Source organism: Aedes aegypti, chromosome 2 (genome assembly GCF_002204515.2).
Source record: "Aedes aegypti strain LVP_AGWG chromosome 2, AaegL5.0 Primary Assembly, whole genome shotgun sequence".
NCBI classification, from domain to species: Eukaryota; Metazoa; Arthropoda; class Insecta; order Diptera; family Culicidae; genus Aedes; species Aedes aegypti.
In genome coordinates this window covers 365,772,298-365,798,154 of record NC_035108.1, presented here as the reverse complement: position 1 = coordinate 365,798,154, position 25,857 = coordinate 365,772,298, and the positions used below count along the sequence as shown (strand labels likewise).

General features: G+C 37.8%; 1 protein-coding gene across 3 annotated transcripts in view; it reads right to left on the bottom strand.

The window, feature by feature from the left end:
- The window catches only part of LOC5580322, a 198,779-nt gene that overhangs the window by 61,301 nt on the left and 111,621 nt on the right, over nt 1-25,857 (bottom strand). For all 3 annotated transcript variants that reach the window (XM_021846526.1, XM_021846528.1, XM_001662980.2), the window contains 3 exons: nt 17,753-18,833; nt 8,800-9,028; nt 8,606-8,702 (listed from right to left, as the gene is read on the bottom strand). In XM_021846526.1, the coding sequence (XP_021702218.1) occupies nt 8,606-8,702; nt 8,800-9,028; nt 17,753-18,833 (1,407 nt within the window). The remainder of the gene's footprint in view (nt 1-8,605; nt 8,703-8,799; nt 9,029-17,752; nt 18,834-25,857) is intronic.

The window sequence follows — 25,857 nt, the reverse complement described above, 5'->3', positions numbered from 1 at the left end:
ATCAAAGTTATATTTCTTATGGTTTTCATGTTATTTGAGTTTTTTATCTTGAAATTAACTTTTTGTATGCTTTGTATCTCATCTATAAGCACTTCAAAAAATATATCATTCCACCAAATAATTTTGCAGTCTTTCAAGTACCTGTGAGCAAAATTTAGAGAAGATGATATTTTTCTATCTCGTTTGAAATAGAATTAACTAATAGACGATATGAGTAAAATCCATATTTATTGAATATTCATACATATTTAACTCACAAAAGTCATGGCTACCTAAGCACATCAAACTAAAGGTAACACGTGTATTTATATAGAAATATAAAGTACATCGTTTTTCAGTTGTTTTCGGTTAACTTGGAAACTTCTGCAAGAAATTCATCGTCTTTTCCTCTACCAGTACTTAATCTATTCCTAAGCAACATTATTGGGTTGAAAGTCAACATAAGCCATATAAAATACATCTATAAAATTTACAGTCCGATTGAATTCTGTGACATGATTTTCCCAGAATTTTCTGGGAATAGCTTCATGATAGCTTTCACATTTTAAGTATTTTCGAATGCTTCAACATCAAGATATATTTTAAATCTAACTACTACAACACACACAAATTTTCAAAATTTGAAGACATCAAAGTAACCACGTATGGCGAAATAGGGAACCACTATGTCCATAACTGGTACACTTACCCTCAACCCCGACAACATCGTGCAGAAAATGTGTCAATATGTCAGTACGATGCATGTCACAACAAAAATGGCGAGAAGACCAGAGAGCGTCGAGTCACGATCAGAGTAGGCTACATCATCTGTCGGGGACTAGGCCGAGTAGTTCGAATGTCACGTAATATCGGTGATGGGTAGTCGAGGCGCCTGCAAACCGGAAGTCATCCCCCAACCGGATTTGCAGAACCGCCTCGGAACTTGACAAATGGCCAGCTTCGAAGTAGGTAGCTTCGAAGTAGGTTAAGTCCACTGTGAAGGACTAACTGCGTCGGAATCGCAGGACCGACCTTGGCATCTGCCCAGATAGCATCGGTTCGGGAGATCTTCTGCCGTCGGGGAAATCTTCATCGGAGTAGGATAGATCCATCGTCGGGGACTATTCCGAGTAGTCCGTAGCGAGTCCCAGGCTAGAGTCGTCGGAGCGAACCGGAAGCAATCCTCCAACCGGAATCGTTGGGCCAACCGATTTCGGGAGATATTCCTTCGTCGGGGATCTAGCTTAGAGTAGGCTCAATCACGACGAATCGCCGGCTTTGAGTCGTCGAGGCGCTTGTATATCGGAAGTCACCCTCCAAGTGGAATTGCAGGCCCGACCTCAGCATCTAACCGGTCCGCTCTCAGCCACTCAGCGCAGTGGCGTCCAGAGAACCAGCAAGCAGAGGAACATCCATCATAAAAAGTCTCACATGGCCCATGTGTGTGGTCAGCCCCAAAATGTAAGTAACGGGGCAGAGACAAATCGCAGAGGTGACGAAATGGCGTAGAGGCTTCAGCCCCCTTAAGTAATACCAAGAGGTAGTTCCGGGAGTACATCAGACTTGTAGTCCAAACCAAATAAAGCTGGCGTGGAACAGTCGTTTTCCCCTTTTTCTCTATACCACAATCAAGACGTATAGGGGAAGTGGTGGTAAAATGAACAGGGGTGGTAAAATGAATACCGTGCCTTTTACCGAGAAAAAACTAATTCCAATGAATTTTTATCACGCACGGACGACTTAGAGCATATATCAGTGTGTTCGGGTTGATACGGAGGTCAATTGAAGTGAAAATATCAATTAAAACTAAGATTTTAGAAAACCACGTTTGAAAATTATAGCTGACGTAACTTTTAGCTCGTAGGTCTTGAGGTTTTTCAGTGATGTAAATAACGTTGTGATATGATGTTAAATCTAAAACTTTTGGATTTCTTTTCGATTGGGTTACAAGCATTTATAGATACATTTTTGGGAATGCAATGATTTTTTTTTAAATATTAGTTTTGCTCACGTTTTTTGCATGATGTTCATTTTACCACCAACAGCTCTCCATTTTACCCACATAGTGCAGGTAAAATGAACATTTCCATCGTTTTATGCTAGTGATAAAATTACGTGAAAATTTAGATATTTCAGTCTGAATTTGTGTTGCTGCTTTAGATAACATCCCTATTTTTGATCTTGTGTGAAAGAACTATGCATGTGTGCTTGTTAAAAATGTAATCATTTCCACATGCATTTCTGAGTGCATCAAAGATGCATGTTCTGTAACAATTGACGTTTATGTAGATGTAAGAATCGTCCCTAATAAGTGATTTCAAACGAGTCCGCTAATTGTGACCAGTGATGCTACTCCGCTGATACTGATCAGTGAGCTTATGCTCATCGCATCATCTCGGGTAGCTCAAATATCAATTAGAAGGGAATCCAGTCTGATGGAATACTTAACGCTCTGCTCGAACAGAATCAGTCACGAGTTTACGAATTGGCATGTATCAGATGAGGAATCATTATCTTACCATCGCTTCAGCTTCTTTGAACATTTGAAAAGTTTGAAGTTTGTGAATTCCCGGTTAAGAAACTGGGAAGTCTATATTGCATTGGTTGTGGCCAAATTGAATGAATACTCGCCGTCAGTTAAAATCCAAGTTATGTGAATGATGCCGTTAATGAATTATAGAAACTTGTTCTCTGCGATCTGCGAAGACTACAAGAAGGATCCCATAGTGGAACTCCTATCTGACAAGACTCAGAAAATAAAGCTGAAGGAGATGAAACTGATGCCGTTTAACTTTTATTGTTGTAAAAGGGTAAAGTAAGAACAATTCAATCAAAATTGGACCAACTTCTGTGCTTGATGGCGATGTCTGGAGCGTGCTTTACGATCCCCGTGATAGAGCCCTAGATTTTTTCGACGTTGCACCACTACACAAACATCGTAAACAAGAAGCACTATCTTGCTCTCACCGTTTATGTTTACTGCCTTACTCGAGAAAACATCCGTATAATAGATCTACACGCACTTAGTTGTTCGCTTAGTTGAATAATTGGGATCATCCTTCAAATGATCTTACAATTCCACGTATCTTCTCTTACAGGAAATTCAGAAAACAATTCTCTTCTCGGGAGGATTAAACGCCTGACTATTAGGAAAGAAGATCGAACGACACTGATGGCTTTCTCCATGAAGGTAGAGCTGATGCTGGTTAATATTCTCGTGAGCTAAGGCTGAATCAGTTTTACTCGCTTGATAGACCTTGTTCCATCTTTCAGGATGGAGTATTTGGTCTGATGTATGAAGTGTAATCAGCATTTCAATAGCGAGTCATATACTTCTGTTCAAATAGTCAGGCTGTTATAGAAGCTCTCGCTTCGGTCAACTCCAGATCGAGGAATTGAAGAACTGTATTCAGTGAACTTTGTAAATCTTTGATTATGTGGCCATTCTTCCATCGCTGGAATTGAATTGGCTGATTAATTAGCTCGCAATGGAGCATCGTATGACTTCATTGGCCATGACCCAATTTATAATTGCTGGATGAAGCTTTAGATTTATTGTTTATTGTTTATTTGGAGCAGGGAAAAGCCCATTTGAGCTGAGCAATATTGTGCACTTTCTCAAATGGGCGCAAAACCTCCTCTTCTTTTCGTATCAACAGACTATTACATATTTTTCCAACTGATACAAACATTACTTAAATCTACTTAATAACTATGACTAATATAAACCTAGCTTGCCAGAACCAGATAGAATTTTTTACGAAGAGATGGGCGGGAAAGATGAAAATCAAATTCATTGAAACAACGGTTGAACGATCGGCACATACTTTTAAATGGTTCGTGATGCCCGTAGTATGTGCGAGCACCGTGCAAAAATAGGAAGGAGTTCGATCGAAGTTGACGGCATGGAACATTTATATTGAGGAGAGATAAAAGTTGAGCACAATCTATTCTCGATTGGAGAAGGTCAAAAAAAAAAAGACTTTTTGAAACTTCACGGCGAACACTCAACAACTCTAAGCCGATTAGCTTGCAACGATCTTCATATCTGGGCAAGTTGATTGGATCGTTCCATGGGAGATATCGCAGAGCAAAGCGCAGAAATTTCCGTTGAATTGCCTCAAAAACAGAAAACTTTCAAATAATATATCGACTTCGGAATGTTTTATCAAGAATGAAGGTGTAGTCTATTGTTTGGTAATCATAATCTTCTTCTTCTTCTTCTTCTTCTTTCAGGCGTTACGTCCCTAATGGGACAGAGCCTGCTTCTCAGCTTAGTGTTCTTATGAGCACTTCCACAGTTATTAACTGAGAGCTTACTATGCCAATGACCATTTTTGCATGCGTATATCGTGTGGCAGGTACGAAGATACTTTATGCCCTGGGAAGTCGAGAAAATTTCCAACCCGAAAAGATCCTCGACCGGTGGGATTCGAACCCACGACCCTCAGCTTGGTCATGCTGAATAGCTGCGCGTTTACCGCTACGGCTATCTGGGCCCGTCATAATCTGTTTCCATTTATTTTCATCTTTGGAATAATGGAAAAGTACTGAAAGTGTGTCTTAAAGTGACCCAAATTCATATTCGTACACCGAACAGAATGCAAGTTCTTACTATCGAATATAATAAAACAAAATGATAAAAACAACGGAGTATATTCTAGTAAAAAATTTATCAATGCTCTCCACGCATGCAAGTAATGTTGTATGTTTGTTATAAAATCAATAAGCTGCAAAATAATTCTGAATTCAACAATAATTGAATGTTGAGATATCATCAATGGTGTGGTGGTATTGTACAGCCTGTTGTGCAACAAAGTTCGAAGCTTTAATTCTTTCTACAAATGCAGTTGAAATTTGATTCACATCGATGGAAAATAGCAGTTTTTAAGTTATGGGATAACAGTTTTCTTAATTTGAAAGGGACAAACACTACTTATGATTTCTGTAAGCTGAATACATTTCAACTAAAAAACACTTTCAGTGCTGATGATATTCGTGACATTTTTAAGTAGAACGGTCAACGAAAATGATCGTTGCTGTTGGACTTATTGGATTTGAAAGCAAATACTTGAACTTGGACTGGGAGCTTGGGACTGCCTCCTTCCTTTTTGCTAGCATTTCTTGGATTGCGGGCGGGATTCATGCAAGTGTCTCTGCGTGTAGATCCGCATATACATGTTTGGCCCTTTAAGACAGGAGACGGACTGCTCACAAACAGCAGTAGTACAATCTTGTCCACATCGCGCTTTTCAGATTAGTAGAATTTGAACCAGCATCATCATCCGGGCAATTCGACTCAACGGGTGCTTTGCGCGTCACGGCACACATGCAAACACAGTAGTAGCTGTCGCATACACAGCCAAACAACGTAGCATAAACAGCAAAGATTATGTGCTGGCTCGGGTAGGGGAAATTGGCCAACTGTATCGAAAGTTTCTGGGGAAGACTGAGAGAGCGATGCGCTGGGAGAATGAACCGCTCTTTTTTCCGTTCGCCCACACGCTCGCATATCCACAAAATGGTTTCCATTCGCTGGGACGGGCGTGGTGTGTGGGAGAGGTGGAATGCGTGCGTGTGCGTTGTCGCTGGATCGACAGATGGTTACGGACGGGCAAAGCAGAGCAAAGCAAAGCTTGGCACGCAGACGAAGGCGCAATGAATGAACCTAGAAACTAGCGTTCTATAATTTATGTCGCATTTAATTTTAGTATTATATTTTATTTATTTTATTTTATATTTTTTATTTTTTTTCATCTTTTCCACAAATGTTGTTTTTTAGAAGCACACAAAAGATTGGTTATTTTTGGAGCGGGAGTTACTTTTCATTTCTTTTCTAGGTTGAAGATGATGCTGTCTTGGAACCCAATACGGCGACTTCTGGTTTGAGAAAATCACTTGGAACCAATGCAGTAATGGGTATTCGAGGAAAGGTGCCGACGAGTAGATGTCCGATGTCTTTTTGGGATTCAAGATGTCGACTTCCGGTATGTGAAATCCCTCCCTCTCCCACGTAACAGTTTTGGTATGGGGAATTTACAGTGACTCAAACTCATATTCGTACTGTACATGGGCACTGTTTTCGCATCAAGTTGGCAAAAAAAACAGAAAACTTTCAAATAATATATCGACTTCGGAATGTTTTATCAATAATGAAGGTGTAGTCTATTGTTTGGTAATCATAATCTGTTTCCATTTATTTTCATCTTTGGAATAATGGAAAAGTACTGAAAGTGTGTCTTAAAGTGACCCATGTATATGTCAATTTGATAGTACGGTGCCCAAACAACTGACGAATATTCAAGAATAGACCTTACCAAAGAACAGTACAATGATTTTAAGCATTGAATATTTCTGAAGTTTTTAGCGACGCGGAAAATAAAACCAAGAGTTTTAGAGGCTTTAGAGGCAATGAAGTCGATATGCTCCTTAAAGGTCAGTTTTGGGTCTAGTAACACACCAAGGTCCTTAATGACAGACTCTCTTTTAAGAGATGTGGATTGAATTTTATAGTCGTAATCTATCAAAACGCGTTTACGAGAGAACGACATTACAGAGCATTGCGAAGCGTTTAGGTGCATGCGATTAGTTTCACACCAATCGGTAAATACCCCGAGCTGAGATTGCAAAAATAATACATCATCTACATTATTTACAATCCAATACAGTTTGAAGTCGTCGGCAAATGAAAGTTTGAAAGATTTGAGTAGAAGATTAATGTCATTAAGATACACGAGAAATATCAACGGTCCTAGATGACTTCCTTGTGGTACCCCGGATGAAGCGTGGAAGTAGGATGAAACAGCATCACCTAATTTAATGGCCATTTCTCGGCCGTTCAAGTAGGAGTGAAGCCAACTAAGAAAATATCCGGAGAAACCGAGACGTTCAAATTTTGCAATAGCTATCTGATGATTGATTTTATCAAACGCGGCCGAGAAATCGGTGTAGATAGAATCTACTTGCTGCCCTTTCTGTAGAGCTTTGACGATGAAAGTTGTATATACCACCTAATTTGTATTAGTTGAGCGTTTCGGCATGAAACCATGTTGGTACTCCGAAATGTAATGATGACAGTGATGAAACAAAAAGTTGAAAACAACTTTTTCGAACAACTTCGAAACGGCACAAAGAGCAGCTATTCCACGATAATTGCAGACTTCACGTTTGTTCCCCTTTTTGAATACTGGGTATACATAGCTTCGTTTCCATTGGAATGGAAATGATCCAACTTGCAGAGATAGATTGAAGAGACGAGAAAGAGGCGTAGATAAACTTATGGAGCATTTCTTCAAAATATATGCAGGAATGCCATCAGGCCCGGAACTTGTCGATGATTTCAAGGAGAAGCAAATTTTGGCAATGTCTTCAGGATCAACTATTGGATGGTTGCCGACTGGTGGATGAACTGGTACATTGTTGGCAGCATTGCGGATTTGTTCATCGTTCAGAGTTTCTTGAGTGAAAACGTTTGAAAACTGACTCAGGAAAAGATCGCAAATACCATTCAAGGACGAACATTCAACATTTCCCTTGGACATAACGTTGGGTAGACCAGATTCCTTACGTTGTTCGTTAACGTAATTCCAAAAGTGTTTTGGATTGTGACGAAGGTTTTGTTGAACCTTCCGTTGATGCGCGGAAAACAGCTTCTGGCAGTGATGGAAAGTGGCGAACGCTTCATCTGAACTGGAACAAAAACAAAACCAAACGCTCCCGAGCGTCAGAGCGCTGGCTTACTCGCATCTGTCGACTCCCGAGTAACTGAAGCAAAAAGTGATTCGCGAACGTGTTCGGAGCTGCTCAGAGTCATATTGTGCTTTTGGGAAAAAAGCTGCTTACCCTCCGAGATTTATGGTTTTCAAGGGCTTTTGACTACAAACTAGTAGTTTACTATCGATATGGTGGTTATACAATTAATTTGTCTGTCAAAACCATAATAAATCACACCTTGCTCGGTTACTCGCGAGTAAACGCTCGCGAGCTTGTTGCTACTTCTTTTGACATGTTCTCCCGAGCAGACGGGTGCGGGCTTACTCACACCTAGCCAGATCCCGAGTCTGTGATGTTTGTTATGCGTTGGTATACACTCGTGAGCTGCTTCGTGATGCGAACTTTTCCAGCACTGGCTTCTGGTTCAGGCGTTTGTATCGAGAATTGGCAGAGTTATAAACACGTTTATTCGCGGGCGTTTTGTGCTTTGTGTACTTACGCAAAGCAGATCGTTTTAAACTTTTCAAGCGTTTCAGACGATTGTTGCTCCATGGCGGATTGGGCTGAGGATTTCTTGAGTACTTAGGAATAAACTGATCAATTGCGTACAGTACTATGTTGGAGAAAGTACCAACTGAAAATTCCAAGTCCTGGTTGATGAAATCCTGCCATTCTTGGGCGGCACCTCATAATGGAATTGTTTGGATTCATGTCGTCAAACATTACTGTGTCATATCCAGGTGTGACGGAGTATTTCACAAATCTGTTAACAGCGAATTGAAGTTTCTTAGTCAGAGGAAAATAAATGTTTGCTTTAATTTGTTTCACGCTTCCACAACTTCATAACTGTCCGCTTTAAATTATACCTCCCAAGCATGACTCTTAAAATCACATTTTAATCAATGAAACTCACCTGTGCAGATATTCGGCCGCGTTTCAGTCTTTGCAAATCGGTGTGACTCCAAGCACTTTTGGACCACGGTGATATCAGTTTCAAGTCGTCCTCAAACCTGTTGATACACGAAACAGCAGTAGAAGAGAAATATAGTAAATTTATAGTAGACACACTTTCAGTTTTTGGACCCCTCCACCAACATGACCACATACCGAAACTCGTTGAGCTGATTATGTAAAAATTTCCTAATGTTCCACGGCAGATCGTTGTGTCCGTCGATTAAAGGCACTGTGTCGAGCAGCTGGGTTGCGACCTGGATGCGTTCCTCGAGCGGTGCCCCGGCCGAAACTTTTAAGGCAAACGGAACGGCCACACCGGCGGCACCCGCTATCAGCAGGATCGAAGTCACCGCCAGCCACTGGCGCGAGGGTAGGTCCCATTCTGCTAGGCGCACCGGGTCCGGATCAAGGCATTGTGGAAATAATGAAACAAACGGGAAGAGGATTATTGGATTACATCATCCCATCGCATCAGTAGCTCGGAGGAGTCCGGGAGTTCCAGGATATTTCAGAACATAAACCAAGCCAACTCTTCCTATAGAGGTCATTATATTTGTCTGACGAACTCCAACTAGCGTTGTAAAATTACACTTTTTTAATAAATATACCGACTTAATCAAATGCTTAGAATGAGCATTTTCGGATCGATGTTTTAAATCGATTATAAGTGCCTACATGGGCAAAAAACAAACTTTTCAGCATGTGCGAAAATTAAACAAAGATGCATCGGTCCAGCCCGATTATGTGTGACTTTTTTAAGAGAGCAGACAAATTTTGCAAAATCATCTGCAATATTAGAGGAAGTGAGTCGTTTATGCGCAGTCATAAAAATGGCTAGCAGTGGTTTCGAAAAAGCAATTTTGTCGGATTTTATTTTTTATAGCAGAACAAGAATGAACAGTAATGCGGCAATGATATTCACCGGAGAGCGCTCCATTTCATTTGAAATAACCCTGCATCAGCACTTGATTACGATGTCGGTCGGTACCAATACAATCTGGTTGAATCCCTGCTGCCCAGGTTGTGGTTTTGTCACTCGAACTTTTTTATTGGTTTGATTTCGAGCCGATGAATATGGGGTAGGATTGCACAAAAACACGACCCATTGTTAGTTCACCATTTTATGATGCGATTGTGGGTCTGTAGGTTTGCGGTGGGTCAAGTTCATTGATTATGCTTGTTAGTGCTTTAAATTGCATTAGCAATGAAAAGTTGTGTGGATTGGAGCATGAATTGTTTTCAAGCCAATATTAAATCTGTTAGGGTAAAAGTACTGGTTTTGGCCAGCCCAAGGGAAAATGTTAATAAAAATAAAATGAGACGCCAAATTAGGAGTACCCTGGCCAAACTAGATGTATGGGAGTTAAAATTATAAGGAAAGTGAATTGTTTTTCTTGTGTTTTGAATCAATTCAGACAAGTAAATGAACGTGTCTCTATCATGTGAATGTTTTCTCCTGAACACAAAAGGTTTCATGCTGATTGGCTATGTAAATCGGTGTATAATCCACTATGGCTACATCTGGCGTATGGCCAAAACCGGTGCTTCTACCCTATTTGGAAGAAAATGAAAAAAAAACTCAAGTGTACTATTCGTGGATTTCAAATTAAAAAAAAATATTGGAGAACATCACTTTGATGTGAATATATAAAGAACAGGTTATAACAAGTAAATTTACATTGCTACGTCTCCAGATCCCCATGGTTTGTAAGGAATCGATCTTCCACAAAGTTGTCCAGCGGATCGAGGACATCCGATAGCCAAACAGTTCGATTCGCTATTTCACCGCTAGGTGGATGCAAGGATGCGCAACACCTCGAATCTGCATTACCGGACGAGGGTGAGCTTGATGAATCTACAACAATATCACGAGCTTCGAAGTGAAATATATCCGATAAACATTACTGGCACAAATTCCACCGGAATGATGGCATAGCTAACGAGAGCACCCTTGACAACTTACATGTTTAAATTGCTCTCTCTTTTCTCTTTCACCTCAAACCTCCCAATGAAACATGAATGAAAATACTGTGCAGGGAATTCAAAACATCGTGGTCCTGAACAAACATTCCATTGCATTCCCCGGATTAGTTGCCACAGAGTTTAGTAAATCGAAGCGACCGTTGTAAATAGTGTGGTGTGGCATCGTACATCCTTGTGCACTTATTGGAACACTGCAGCACGGGACGGAGTTGATACAGATCGACCCAATAAAAATTGTGTCGATACAGTTTCGCACAACCCGGATGAGTACGATTTATCGTGGGGCCAGATAATGTGTTCCATTCCGAATTTATTCGTGCAGAAAATTAGGAATTTTGTGAAATTTTCTAGCTTTCAATCTATGTGAGGGCTACAGATACTCGGTACTCGTTATATTAACGACACATTGGCGAACGGAATGGAATGCAATCCGGAGCTTCATATGTTTACGGTTTGCCATGAATCGAAATGTTAATGATTTTCCCATTTTTCGTTTGCGCTCGGTTTGTTTGTCCTGCTGTGCCCATGTGTTATTGATATGCGAGGCCACTTGTTTATTTCGATAGCAGCCTCGTTGTAATCATTTCGAAATTGAATGCATAAATTGTTTTCGGTAGTGGGGTTTGCGATACTTGGTGGTTGTGCAGAGTAAATATAGTAAAATTTGCGTTTGAGTGAAAGGAATTGGCAATTTTTGCAAATTGTATATCATACATGTTTGCCGGAGACTATTTTCGCTCTTCCTTTAGGTGAAATAGTTTGAAATCAGAATTCTAAAGTTGCATTAAAACTTCAGAGGCAATAATCTCAAGAAGAAACAACTCAACAGCAGTGCACTTCTTTGGCTTTGAGCACAAGCAGAAAGCTTAAAATAAGAAGATTAGAAACATTTGCCAACTATGTCTCCAGTTTAGAGCCTTTGAAAACATGAGTAGGGGCACAAGTTGGCTATTGTGATGGCCATCTTTGGATTCCAGGATGTTTCACTTCAAAGTATTTTCTTCTTCTTCTTGCCAGGAATACGTTCCAACTGGGACAGAGTCTGCTGCTCAAGTTTGAGTTCTTATGAGTGCTTGTACAGTTGTTAACCGAGAGCTTTCTTTGCCATACGACAATGTTTGCATTTGCGTATCGTGTGAAAAACTTTTCGATGTCGAGAAAATTTCCGACTAGCGGGATTCGATCCCCCGAGTCAGCGCTTATCGTTAGGGGCCGTCCACAAATGACGTAGCTACTTTTCACTGATTTTTTACACCCCCTCTCTCCTCGTAGCATTTCGTCACAAATGCTGATACCCCCCTTGGAAAATACGTAGCATATCAAGCACCTCCCCCCCCTTAATTGTTTTATTTATTTTTCTCAGCGATTGGGCTAAAACGTAACATTAAAATCCAGAAATTCAATGTTTGATATTAATTACTGACTGAAACGTCAGGATAATCTGACGAATGATAGTTTGATATAACGTTACGCTCAAAAATCATTTGGAAAACAGATTAAACTAACTTATTTCTTGTTGATACATAATTTTTATTCGCTTCAATTTTCATTTGGTTAAATTTAGGTTAAATTTGATTTGTAGTACTTTTGCCATTGTTAAAACCTAAAACAAGTTCGGATTGATAAATCTTACAGCAATGAGTAAAGGTTCAAAACATTTTAAAATATATTAAACAGAAATTTTGTTATATTAAAGGATTTTTTTTTATTTTTCGTGTTTAAGAAACAGATTTCAGTGAATGTAATCAACAAAATACCTTAATTTATTAAGGGTCTCCGTAATTATTCGCTTAATTCAAATCTATTTAGCAAACAGTGGCTAGATAGAAAAAAAAAACAATTGTAATATATAAAATTAGCGATTTTTATACAATCATCTTCATTAATATTTCAACTAAACTTCATGATCGTCACCTATACTGAAATATTCTTACACAAATTGAAGACAAATAAGTTCAACTACACCATCTTTATTGGGAGAATTTGTTAAGAAATACTGGAATAAATTTGTGATAAACAACATAAAAGAAAATAAAATGCGCGAAAGTCCTGAAAATAATGGTAAATGAGGATTCTGATAGTCCTGGGAAGATTATCCAGATTATTATTATTCAGGCTGTTCCATCAAAATCATTGATATATCAAAACGAATTGTTGAGTTGACTGAATGGACATGTCTTGTAGCATTGGACATACTTAAATATCTTGTTTTACTTAATAACATTAATATTTACCTAAATGAGCATATTATATTCTTTTCAGAAAATAAAACTCCAAGAAAGAATGTGAAATAAAGTAAAACAGTTGATTCTATTCTATTTTAATTCAACTTATTAAACTTTTAATTTGCTAATTTATAAATAAAATAGTTTAGACACAAATACAATATAAAATTCACATAACTATTTAAAGCTGTTTGATTGTCCTTAAAATTATAAATTTATTAGAATTTTTCAAATTTTTTAACATCAATACAGTTTTGACTTAAGTTTAAAAATTCAGACAAAAAAGATTGATAAAAAACTGTATGTAAAATTTTTCTACTCTTTTTTTAACAAAATTATTCAAAATGCTACGTCCACAAGTCACACATCGTCTCAAATTCGAGAAGACCCCCCTCCCCTCTAAATTGCTACGTCATTTATATACGACCCCTATGTAAAGCATCTTAAAATACAACCGCTATGGTGTACCAAAACTTTAATGGCACAAATCTCACAAAAGAAGCAAAGAGTTAAGATGCAATTTTAATTTTATATTTGTGCACTGACAGTAAATCACCAATAAAAGCATTGAATAGCAGTGTTTGTTTGAATTGGTACCGTAAAACGGGATTACTTTGATAATGCTTGTAACTTTGATAGTCTCACAACATATTAACATTCATCATGGTTTTTTGACTAACTTCTTTTTCCTCCCCCTATGCCCATTTGTTTTTTGATTCACATAACAATCTCCTTCATTTATCACTGATCGAATTGACAATCATGCGGTATATGTTTGAAATGTATCTGTTTTTAAATTCTAGGAACCTGAAAAAAAACAAAGATCATGCGATATGCTTTCCTACCATCCACTCCTCTTCTCAAAAAGTAGTCAGTATTTTATATCGGAATACCCGAAAAAAAATGTCCAGGAATTCTCTCAGCTTCTTAAGGATCTTACGACCCTTTTTGTAAAATAATTTCTTACTATAATTTATGGAAATTATAGCATATAAAGCAATAAGGAAATGTTTAATGAAGAAAACCTGTAATTTTGGCAAATTTTCCATCATAAACTATTTTGAGGATATCTTCTGAAATTTTCCAAAAACTGCACAAGGTTTTAGTCTGAACACACTACTAATGACTCCTCAATAAATTATTCAACTAATACTTTCAGATATTTCTTCCTGAAATCCTCCCGAAATTAGATATTTCTTATTATTCAGAATTCAATTATTATTCAAAATTCAGGATTTTTCATAATTTCCACCATGAATTTCCTGCTAAAATATATCTAGAGACTTTTAACGAAATTTATCCAGAAATTCCTCTTTCTGTATGATTTATCACATAATAAAGTGGTATTTTTTTGCATTTTCAGACCCCCTCAAAGTCTTCTCTCCACAAAAAAAAAAAAATGAGCCTTGGTTTTTGTGCAGACCACCCCTCCTCGTTCAATAATGAACACTTAGTTTATGGACATCTTCGACGTAGTTTATGGAGCAACGACTCTAGCAATCCAGCTACGTCTCTTAAATGAATTTAATTTCCCCAAACATTAATTTGAGAATTTCTTCGAGGACAGCTTTAGAACAGAATTTCCCAAACGGAGGTCGGAGGAACCCTGGGGGCCACAACGATTTATCAGGGAAGCCATGGATTATTTACAAACGCAACTGATGCGGAATGTTTATTCAAGATGGTTAAAAAATTAAAGAAAATATGATTTTTAAACTGTAAAAAAAGAAACAAACCGTTTTGGTGAAAAAACTAGCTCATTTTTATTTATTGGGCTACTGTCTTCGGAAAATTTCTAATTAGACAGTTTTGGAATGCTGCTTAAACCCTGATAACTGAATAACTGATCAAATTAACAAATCTTGTCAGGGATGACTTCCAAGGAACTCAGCAACTCATTTGTAAAAAATCTTCGATGGATTGGTTAAAAAATCCTATTTGCAAGACTTTTAGTTCTTATGGATGTTTTTTTAGCTTTGAAAGTTTATTAGCAGACCCTTGGGAAGATACTTCGATCACTCCTTTCAAGATTCTTGATTCTTGCATTCATGAATTCTTGAATTCTTGAAAGGATAGTAGCAAATTTCTAACATAATTTGTGGTGAATAACAGCCGTGATCATCAGCAAAAATATGAGTTGATTCTGTTTGACCCAGAACTTCTGAACAGGTTCTGTGTTACACATGATTTTAATGTTACATAAATCATTGCTGGATCATTTTTTTTAATGATTGCATGAAAACAAACTCCAAGCAGTTCGAATAATGATTTTAATCGAATAATGATCATCTGTATCAAAATAGCATCGAGATTTATTTTCTAATATAAGCACAAAAAAAAAAAAAAAAATAACACTAAATAAGACTAGTGCCGGACTAGAGTCGTTACTGATATACTGAACACATGTGACTAAATCCATAAGATTTAATCAACTACTTCTTTCACGTGAAAGCTTTTAACGGTCCACGGAATGTAGAAGACTTTGAAAAGGTTGAGAACCACTGTTTTAGAAACTCTTCCTTAATACTAACTGTAATTTCTTAGGAAGTTTCTCTCCAAATTTCTTTTAGGCTTATCAATTTGTCTAGAATTCAGAAATTTATTCCAAGATTGTTCCAGAATTTCTATCGGCAATTTTAGAAAAAGGAAATAATAAAATACCTACCGTTTTGATTCATATTACGGACACTTAAGGACTCAGGGAAATATAACCCAGCATAGATCATAAAAAATAAATCATTCTGTATGATTCCTTAGCGCTATCGAGCGTCGGAAGCCCTTTACTTTCGAACGGTGGGTGAAGAATACGCTCCCGCAACTTCAATAATTTTAAATGTATCAAAATGTGTGGCCTTTTCATGATTCTTATTCCGGACGCTTCCTCATTTTTGCCTCATATTCCGGACACTTTGAATCGAATACCCGGACAGCTCATGATAATCATTAATGGAACAGTCAAATCATCAATCGAAATCGTTAAACCACCAAAGAGACATCTAAGGTAGTTGGGCATTATAAATTTTCAAAGATATGCAGTACATGTTGTAAGAATGCCGGACAACAGCGCTGTAAAATGGTGTTCGCTTCAAATCCGTGGGGCGAAGATGGTTTCGCTTCGACGTGGGGCGCAGCAAGCTAGGTGGATTGACTAGGTGCACCAGGAAGTCGAAGTCTGGGTCGATGTTTTTGTATGTACAAATCGGCAATCGGCAATAAATGAAAATTCAAAAAATAAACTATATTTTTTACGTAAAAATATTTATTTTCAGATTTTTTTTATTATGTCTGAAAAGTTGAAATCTTAAGCTTTCATTCCATAAAAAAAAAAATGAAAATCGGTTGAGCTGTTCAAAAGTTATCATTTTTTTTAATGAAAAAATTAATGCGCTGAGACATTGTTTTATTAAAAAAAAAAAAAAAATTTATATGTATATATATATATATATATATATATATATATATATATATATATATATATATATCTCAAAAACTAAAAAACATACATCACTGAAAAATTGACAGTAAACGTAAAATTAACTGAACTTTCAAAAAAAAAAAAAATTAGAACAGCAATAGCCCCTTTGGTCAAAATCATTAGCTTTCATTTCGTCCAAAAAGATTGAAAATCGGTCGAACGGTTCAAAAGTTATAATTTTTTTTGACATAAAAATTAACCAAAATCGCGATTTTTTCTGGTCACCCTATTTCGGAAATGGTCAACCCAATCAAAAAAAAAAAAAAAACAAAAACACGTGTATCCTTATTTCGGAAATAGCAAAATTTCACGGAATTCTGTGACCCACTAGATCGGTTTTTCATGGAATGGCTGATACATTAGTCTCTACACTCAAATGGTGCTACATTCAGTCAAGTATATCAAGTTTACATTGATTTTGATAAGATTGTTTTCATTTCCCCGTCTTTTCCATTTCGGTAAACCAAAGGTCATCGTAACGCCATTCAACTGACGAGACGTAGGGGGGTTACGGAAACCTTGATTGGGAAACAATGCACTTAGTACCCCAACCATTATCGAAATCAAAATTTTAAAAGCATTAAGCAAAAGTATAATTCAAATGTATTTTTTCTGAAAATTTCATCAGAACCAATCGAACGACGGCAATGTTACAAAATTTTGAATCTTCGAGGTCGGCATCCAGTCACTACTGCAAAGGTTCAAATTGCCCACCGAAAACGAAGACAAACGTTACTTTTTGATATAAATCATCAATGTTGGTAGCCCTGAATTTCTATTGTATTCAATATTTTGACAGCTGAAAACTCAGCATGAATGGACCTATGCAAGCGTTCACTATTTGACGTTTTAGCGGTGCCGTGTTATTTACGTGACCATGGCAACGAGTGAATTCGGCACCGCTCAAACGTCAAATTAGTGAACTCGTGCATTGATCCATGGACCAATGCACGAGTTCACTAATTTGACGTTTGAGCGGTGCCGAATTCACTAGTTGCCATGGCCACGTAAAAAACACGGCACCGCTCAAACGTCAAAAAGTGAACTCGTGCATTGGTCCATTGCAACGGTTTAGTGCAACGAACGAAGGTTGACAGTATTTTAATTCCAATTGTCAAACTTCTACTCGAAAGCCAACGTTCCCATTACATTCTTAAGAGTTTACGTATTACCAGATTTTTTATAATCATTCTTCTTGAAAATATTCTGATATCTAAGTAATAAATTTACGATTATATGTAATGAAGTCACAGACAGTTTGTGGAACTGTTCCCATGCATTGATAGATTTTGATTGAACCCCTCCGGCAGAATTAATTATTCCCGTGCTGTAACCAATCGTTTGCTGTTCCAATTCCACGACACCCCTGACAACTGTTCCACTCCGAAGCTACCGAAACTGAAACCACAATTAATCCACTTACTTGACGAACCGGATCCGGTGCTGCTGGATCCCCGGCTGGGGCATTGCCGGTGCTTCCACGGGTGCTGCTGCTTGTTAGGTGTCCCACCGTTCAGGCTGATGCTGGACGTAAAAACGTCTCCGCCCATCACCCCGAGGCCACCCGGTCCACCAATAATCGTCGCCCCGGGAGGTTCCAGTCCGGTGCCGAAATATTGCGATGGATTAAAGTTGAAATTACTGATCGAGTTGGAAAAGTGGTGCTGATGGCTGCTAATAAGATTACTCTTCGCCGTCGAACTAAACTGATTAAGGTTGCATGAACTGGCGTGATGATATTTGGTGTTCCCGATATAGTCCATGTGACCTCCGCCAGATCCGTCAGCCGTCCCAACGACACTCCCACCTGGTCCGATGGTGTTGTATTTCGAGGGCATGTTCAACGTGTCGTAGTTCGGAATATAGGATGCTGGTTCATGGTGATACAGGTACAGCTGACCCTCGGTGTCATTCTTTATGCCGGTGACAGGAAAGCTCCCGTCCGGATTTTGATAGTAGAAATGTTGGTGTAAGCTGTGATTGAGATAGTTATCGTCGAAGTAGTAGGGCGGAAACTGCTTCACGGGTATAGTTGGGTCATCGCCGCTTCCACCTCCTGTGTCAATGAAAGTGCCATTATTCATCATGTCAAAGTTCGATCCACTCTTCTTTAGTTTGGCTTTGTGGACGTCGGTTCCGGTGATGGATGTAGTGTCCACGTTGGTCAACGTTTTGGTGCTTGATTTATTTTTCAGCGTGGATTTCCGCGTCGAGTTAGGACCGCTTGAGTGCTGTTGCTGCAGTATTTGTGAACTGGCACCGTTTCCGGCCGTCGTCGATGCAAAATTGAACAAGTCCGGCTGATTCGAGGGATAATTATTAATGATGCCATTGTTGCCATTGACCGTCGAGGTCAGATCATTAGCGAGAACGCCAGACGGTTGCTGTGCGAGTCCTCCAGGTTCGTTAGCTACCGGTTGTGCGATGCAGCTGTACCCATAGGAAGGTCGCCGGTTGAGGGGTGGTGGGGGCGGTGGAATCATGTCCTCCACGAACGGCTCATCCTATGGAAGGGTGAACAGTAGAATACTAATTAGTGATATGAAACAAGGCCGGCTTGCGGGAATGGGAAGCAGCGTGATGATTGTCGCAAATACAACATTGTTCGAGGCTCGAGCTCTAATGTCCTCGATTAGAACAAGCTCTCTGACATGAGATATAGATACGAGTGATGTGTACTCATGGTGTGCATAGTTGTGAGAGGCAACGAGCAAGTACAATTAAGCATTGGAAGCCGAGCGGATTGTATTCAATAGTCATTAATGAAATTGATCCTCCAGGGATCTGTGAAACACCATCCTGACAATAATCAACACTTGCTCTCTGTTAACCCGTCAAACGTTTTCTATATTGTTTCATCTCTATGAATCTGGAATATTTTCTGTTGATATAATATCTTTTGAAATCCACAAAAATTGGAAGTGAGATACTAAACTGAGTGAATTTAATATTGAAGTAAAATACATTTTGTTTTCGAATGCACTTTCAATTTACATCAACTTAATCCAGAACATTGCCAAGCATGGTGTGTTGCTTCCAGTTTATTTGAAAAATATACACGTTTTATTAGATATTGCTGAAGACTAAAGCGATACTAAGCGAGCATGGTATAAATAATTCACAAATGATATGGACTCACGCCTTTTTTCATTAGAAAGCATTTAAATTTTCAATGAATAAAACATTTTGAATTGTATAAAGCATTGTATACTGGTCCAGGAAGCTTATTTAGGCGGACATGAGGTTTTCGTCAAGATTTATTGATTTTAGAGCCATAGTTTCTTCTGAGAATATGTTCAGAATTTTCAGTACTACAAAATGTACGGATCAAAAAATTTTTTACGGTGATAGCAAAAGTGACTTATACGCCAACTTTTTTTATTTTAACGAATCATAAGTTGGTATGTTCAACAAAGTTGTAGCAAATGATCATAGAAACAACTTTGCCGAACAAACTTTTTCTTGGTTTTGCTTAAGAGCCGAGATAATTAAGTATTTTTATTAAAAAAATCGTTTTTTGCTCTTAAGTGTTTTATTTTTTAGTTATATTGGCCCACTATGTTCTACAAAGTTTTTCTACTTATCATTTGCAACAACTTTGAACATACTAAAGTTGTATTTCTTATAGTTTTCATGTTATTTGGGTTTTTCATCTTAAAATTAGCTATTTTGTATGCCTTGTATCTCAACTATGAGCACCTCAAAAAAAAAAATATGTCTATCCACCAAACGATTTTGCAGTCTTTCGAGTACATGTGAGCAAAATTTGGAGAAGATGATATTTTTCTATCTCGTTTAAAATCGATTTTACTAATAAACGATATGAGATAAATCCATATTTATTGAATATTCATACATGTTCAACTCACAAAAGTCATGGCTACCTAAGCACATCAAACCAAAGGTAACACGTGTATTTAAGTAGAAATATAAAGTACATCGTTTTTCAGTTGTTTTTGACTAACTTGGAAGCTTCTGCATGAAATTTATCGTCTTTTCCTCTACCAGTATTTAATCTATTCCTAAGCAAGATCATCCGGTTGGAAGTCAACATAAGCCGTATAAAATACATGTACAAAATTTACAGTCCGATTGAATTCTGTGGCATGATTTTCCCAGAAACTTCTGATGGATTCCATGTTTCATGTTTTTCTTTGGTAATGTGGTATGCCGGACAACATTCATTTGGTGGAAAGGCATATTTTTTTGAGGTGCTTATAGTTGAGATACAAGGCATACAAAGTAGCTAATTTTAAGATGAAAAACTCAAATAACATGAAAACCATAAGAAATACAACTTTGGTATGTTCAGCAAAGTTGTAGGAAATGATACATTTGAAAACTTTGTAGAACATGGTAGGCCAATAAAACTAAAAATAAAACACTTAAGAGCAAAAAACGATTTTTTAATAAAAATACTAAATTATCTCGGCTCTTAAGCAAAACCGAGAAAAAAATTGTTCGGCAAAGTTGTTTCTATGATCATTTGCTACAACTTTGCTGAACATACCAACTAACGATTCGTTAAAATAAAAAAAGTTGGCGTATACGAACTTTTGCGATCACCGTAAAACATTATTTGATCCATACATCTTGTAGTACTGAAAATTCTGAACATATTCTCAGAAGAAACTATGGCTCTAAAATCAATAAATCTTGACGAAAACCTCATGTCCGCCTGAATTAGCTTCCTGGACCAGTGTGCATTGTATGCAGCCCTGCAGCTTTGTCCAATAGTGCGAAGTGATTTTATAGTTGCAAATAAGTCAAGCTCATATCTATAAGCGTAACCAGTGATATCTCAAAGGTTCATGAACATGCTCATATAGGTTCATGAAATAATAATGTTGAGTTCATTCATCATATCAGGTTATGTAACTCCTTTGATTAAAAAAAGATCTTCGACCGGTGGGATTTGAACCTACGACTCTTCGTTTGGTCTTGTTGCATAGTTGTGCGATTACCGCTACGGCTATCTGAGCCCTATAATATGGTAAGTTATCGGGAGCAGATGTCAATTGGTTTAATAGCAGCTTTCATGATAAAAAGGTGCATTATATCAATCTTTTGTCATAGCGATAATGAATAAGGGTCGTTCAGCAACTACAAACAGTTCAAATAAAGTGTTGTATGCCGAAATAGAGCTGGGTTTGTAGCCATAAAATTATGACTTTATGTTTCGTCTCTAAAAGATTTTGAGATTTGCGCTTTGAGCCAAATTATAAAATATCACATTATTGCAATGTTAAATGTCACCTCTAACTATTATAGCATCCACTTAACCGTCATAAAACATTATTAAATCCACATTAAAGCCAAAATGCTGTTGATTTGTTACTTGGGCAGTGATCTCTCGCCGGTTTTCATACCCTTATAGAATTATGATAATATCGAGTTTTTAGTTTAACTACCGTTCAATACGAAAGCTTTTCTAGATATATGCCTTCAAACCTACAAGCAGGTTTGGAAAAATGTTGAACATTCACCATTCAACCGTCTCCAGAGTGTTGAAGCGGTTCCAGAAGCGGTTGACGTTGGACCACGGTAAAGGAGCTGGAAGAAAACCGGGACCGGAGAACAAAAAGACGGAGGGAAAGGTGAAGCGGATGATTAAAGCAAATCCCAACGTCTCAAGCCGTGATTTGGCTAAAAAGATCGGCATGTCGCAGAGCTACGTCCAGAATGCAAAGAAGAGAGCTGGACTACATACATAGGGGAACTAGGTGTAAAATACGCCGTTGGGGTAAACGCGCCACCCTTGTTTTGAACGAACGACGGGCTTTGAGACGCTGTTTTTCATCCGAGATAATGGAAAATGTATGAAAATGCTTCTCTATATATATTTTGAAAGTGTTTACCTGGCAAAAATCGTAGAAAAACTCAAACAAACGGTTTTTGATATTTTTGTTGTAATTTTTTGTTATTTTTTAGGTCATTTTTCAGGCCGATAAGCACCGAGAATCGACTTGTGCACTCCCATAGTTCGTATTCCATGCGAAAAAAGTGTTGAATTTATCCTAAAAAAGCGTACCGTCGTGCGGGGTGACATGGGGCCATAAGGGTGACTTTGGGCCAATATTTTTACAGCAAGCTAATGTCAGAAAAATGAAAACAATGTGTCAAGCTTCAAAAATACAATGAAAATAGCGGATAGATGGTCATAGATAAGTTTTACGACGTTTCTACTAGCCATGAGATGCATCGAAAGAGGCGGTCAAAATCACCCCATAGGCCCAATGTCACCCCGCACGGCGGTATTGAAGGAGAGTGGTATGAGGCCAATTCTGTCCATTTTGTTCTAAGGGACATGAAGGGGCCCAGATAGCCGTAGCGGTAAACGCGCAGCTATTCAGCATGACCATGCTGAGGGTCGTGGGTTCGAATCCCGCTGGTCGAGGATCTTTTTGTAATGGAAATTTTCTCGATTCCCAGGGCATAGAGCAGTGGTGCTCATCCTGCGGCCCGCGGGCCGCATGTGGCCCTCTGAGCCCAAGATTGCGGCCCGCGGAACACTTTTGAAGAAAAGAAGAAAATTCTTATTCTACAATTACAAAAGTGCATAACATTTAGTAAGGACTTCCAATACTTCCAAAGAAATGGGAAAAAACTCGTACTGGTCATTATTATTTTTGTGATTCTTGTTTAAATGTTTTGGGATCTCTTGTCAAATACGTCGTTGGGAAAAATGATATTATCATATGTAACAGACAAATGACTGATTTAATGCTGAAAAATAAGAATATTTTCATAATAATTTAAAAAATCTGGATTTGATCTTGATTCTGAATTTGGTTCGTTCACAATTAATTATTTTCAATGTTTATATTCACAGGCAGAATCTTACAAAAAATCAAAACAATTAATCTGCAAATCATTCTGAATTTTTTCTTATAAACAAAACCAATAAAACCTTTCCACCCTTTCTCACAGTTTAGTCATTTTATCTATCCATATTGTTTTTAAAATAAGTTCTTGAGCAAAAGTTGTTGCAAATAAGCAAAAAAATGTTCAAAATATATTTTTTTTTTAATCGAAATCAATTGTTTGTTTTTTATTTATCGATGGATGCTACCATGAGAAGAAGACGGTTAATGCAGGAGAAATTAACAGTGATGTTTTGTAAATACATTTAAAAATAGCTGGGAAAGTCAATCAGTCCATTTATTTTGTTTTATATAAAAAACACTTATTTTTTCATTATTTAAATTTAATGTGCATATTCTGAATTTTGAGAATTTTGAATCATTAAATCAAGCGTGTGCATGAATGATGCCAAATGTAACATAATCGATTTCTTTGCATCGATCTTCTCTTCTGCGAATAAAAGTAACAAGTTTCTTTACACGCTAGTCAGCGAAGTAATCTTACGTCCTAAGATGGAAACATGCCGAAAAATTTGAATCTTCTCACCTTTATTCACAGAAGAGAAAATCTTTAGAAAGAAATCGATCGTGCTACATTTGATGTGTCACAAAAACCATCAATTGTTGGAAAAACGTTTACTTGGTATTATTGATGCGTAAGTTTTTCAGAACTTGGAAATTCAGAAACTATCTAATTTAGCTGATTTATTGAGCTTATTGCCTGCATCAAACTGCAAAAGCTTTGTGTGTAGTATTTAAAGTGCGCATCTTGAAAATGGTTTCCTGCGAGACGAAGAAATAAACAACGGTTAGCACTGGTAGAAAAATTTGTGTTCAAATTGAATGACCAAAATGTTGGAGAACGCACCCCTCAGATTAAAATATCCCAATGCGGCCCGCTGCGCTGATGAAAAATCATGATTTGGCCCGCAACGTGCTCCAGCTTGAGCACCACTGGCATAGAGTATCTTCGTACCTGCCACACGATATACACATGCAAAAATGGTCAATCGGCAAAGAAAGCTCTCAGTTAATAACTGTGGAAGTGCTCATAAGAACACTTATCTGAGAAGCAGGCTTTGTCCCAGTTGGGACGTAACGCCAGAAAGAAGAAGAAGAAGAATCCGCCAAACTGTCCGGAGCTGCGCTTGGTGGAGCAGTACTGGGCAATAATGAAGCGGGAACTTCGGAAGAGCAAGAAGACAGTCAAAGACGAGAAGGACATTTTAAGAAAATGAAGAAAAAAAAACTGAGAAACTGGTACCGGATGACATTGTAAATACTTTGATGGAGAGCATCAAGCGAAAATGTCTTCAATTTTACACTCAATGCTCCATCGATTAACTTTTCTTTTGATTTTTGAACTCAGAAGATTGACATCATTATCGGTGCTGAACTGTTCATTACATTAGGGGCTGTCCATTAGTTATGTAAGGGTTTATGGGGGGAGGGGGGGTTTGAGATTTCTTACGCGCCATACAATTTATTTTTAATTTTCATACAAAAAATCTTACCATGGGGGGAGGGGGGGTTGAAAAACCCCGAAAATTGTCTTACGTAATTAATGGATCGCCCCTTACTAGAACATCAGCAAATTTCGCTCGCCGCTGGATACCCGCTACTATAGAAGACCGTGGATTGTACCCCGTTTGGCATAAAGTCGTTTGGCATAAAGTCATTTGGCATAATGGTCGTTTGGAATAACAGCCGTTTGGTATAATGGTCATTTGGCATAATGGCCGTTTGGCATAATGATTGACTTAGAATAAATATCGGCAAATTTAACCTTTAATCGAGATCAACACCACCGAGCCCATAGCAAAAAAAAAATGGTAGATTCTAAACAAGCGTGGTGTTCGTTCAGAGATTTTCCAAGCTAAGAATTTTAAATATTGTTGTGACATTAGAGAGCACTTCTAAATAAAACTCGTGACGGGTCTCTACATCTCAGAACATAGAGTATCTTTGAGCTTGTTGCGATATACATATATGAAAACAGTAAATTGGCAAAGAAAGTTCGCAGTTATTCATCAAGGGAACGCTCATAGAATATTTTGCTGCAGATCAAGTTCTGTCCCAGTGTGGATGTAACACTCGATAAAAATATTTTGATAAAAGAATGGATATTTTTTTTCAATATATCAAGAGCTCTAATCCAAAGATCTATCAATGCGACTTAATGCAAAAATAGCCTATGTACGAGAGCCGATTATTTTTCGTTTAAAATGTTTAAGGCTCTAACGCAAAAATATCTGTTCACAGCATAGCTTAAATGAACAACACATCTTTAAAAAAAAATTGTGATAAAACTTTTCAACGGGTCAATATAAATTCTTATTTTGGAAGTGTACATCAAAAACACCGTCTATTATCGAAAGAAGGGCAAATTTGTGACTGTAATGATAATTTTTACAGCATATCTCGGAAGGAGATCACGCGTTTGCCCAAAAAAGTATATGTTGAATATCCCTTTCGGGACGAACCATCACAATTGTGCTGTTCGGCACCCATCACATTGAATGATTCTTTTAGCCAATAAGTAATTGTTTTACTAAACTTTTTTGATTTCGATTATTGAATTATCATTGCTACTTGTAATTAGGCACAACAGATTTTGTTTACATCGTGTTTAGAAAACACCAGCTCAGGGTAAACAAAATGTAAA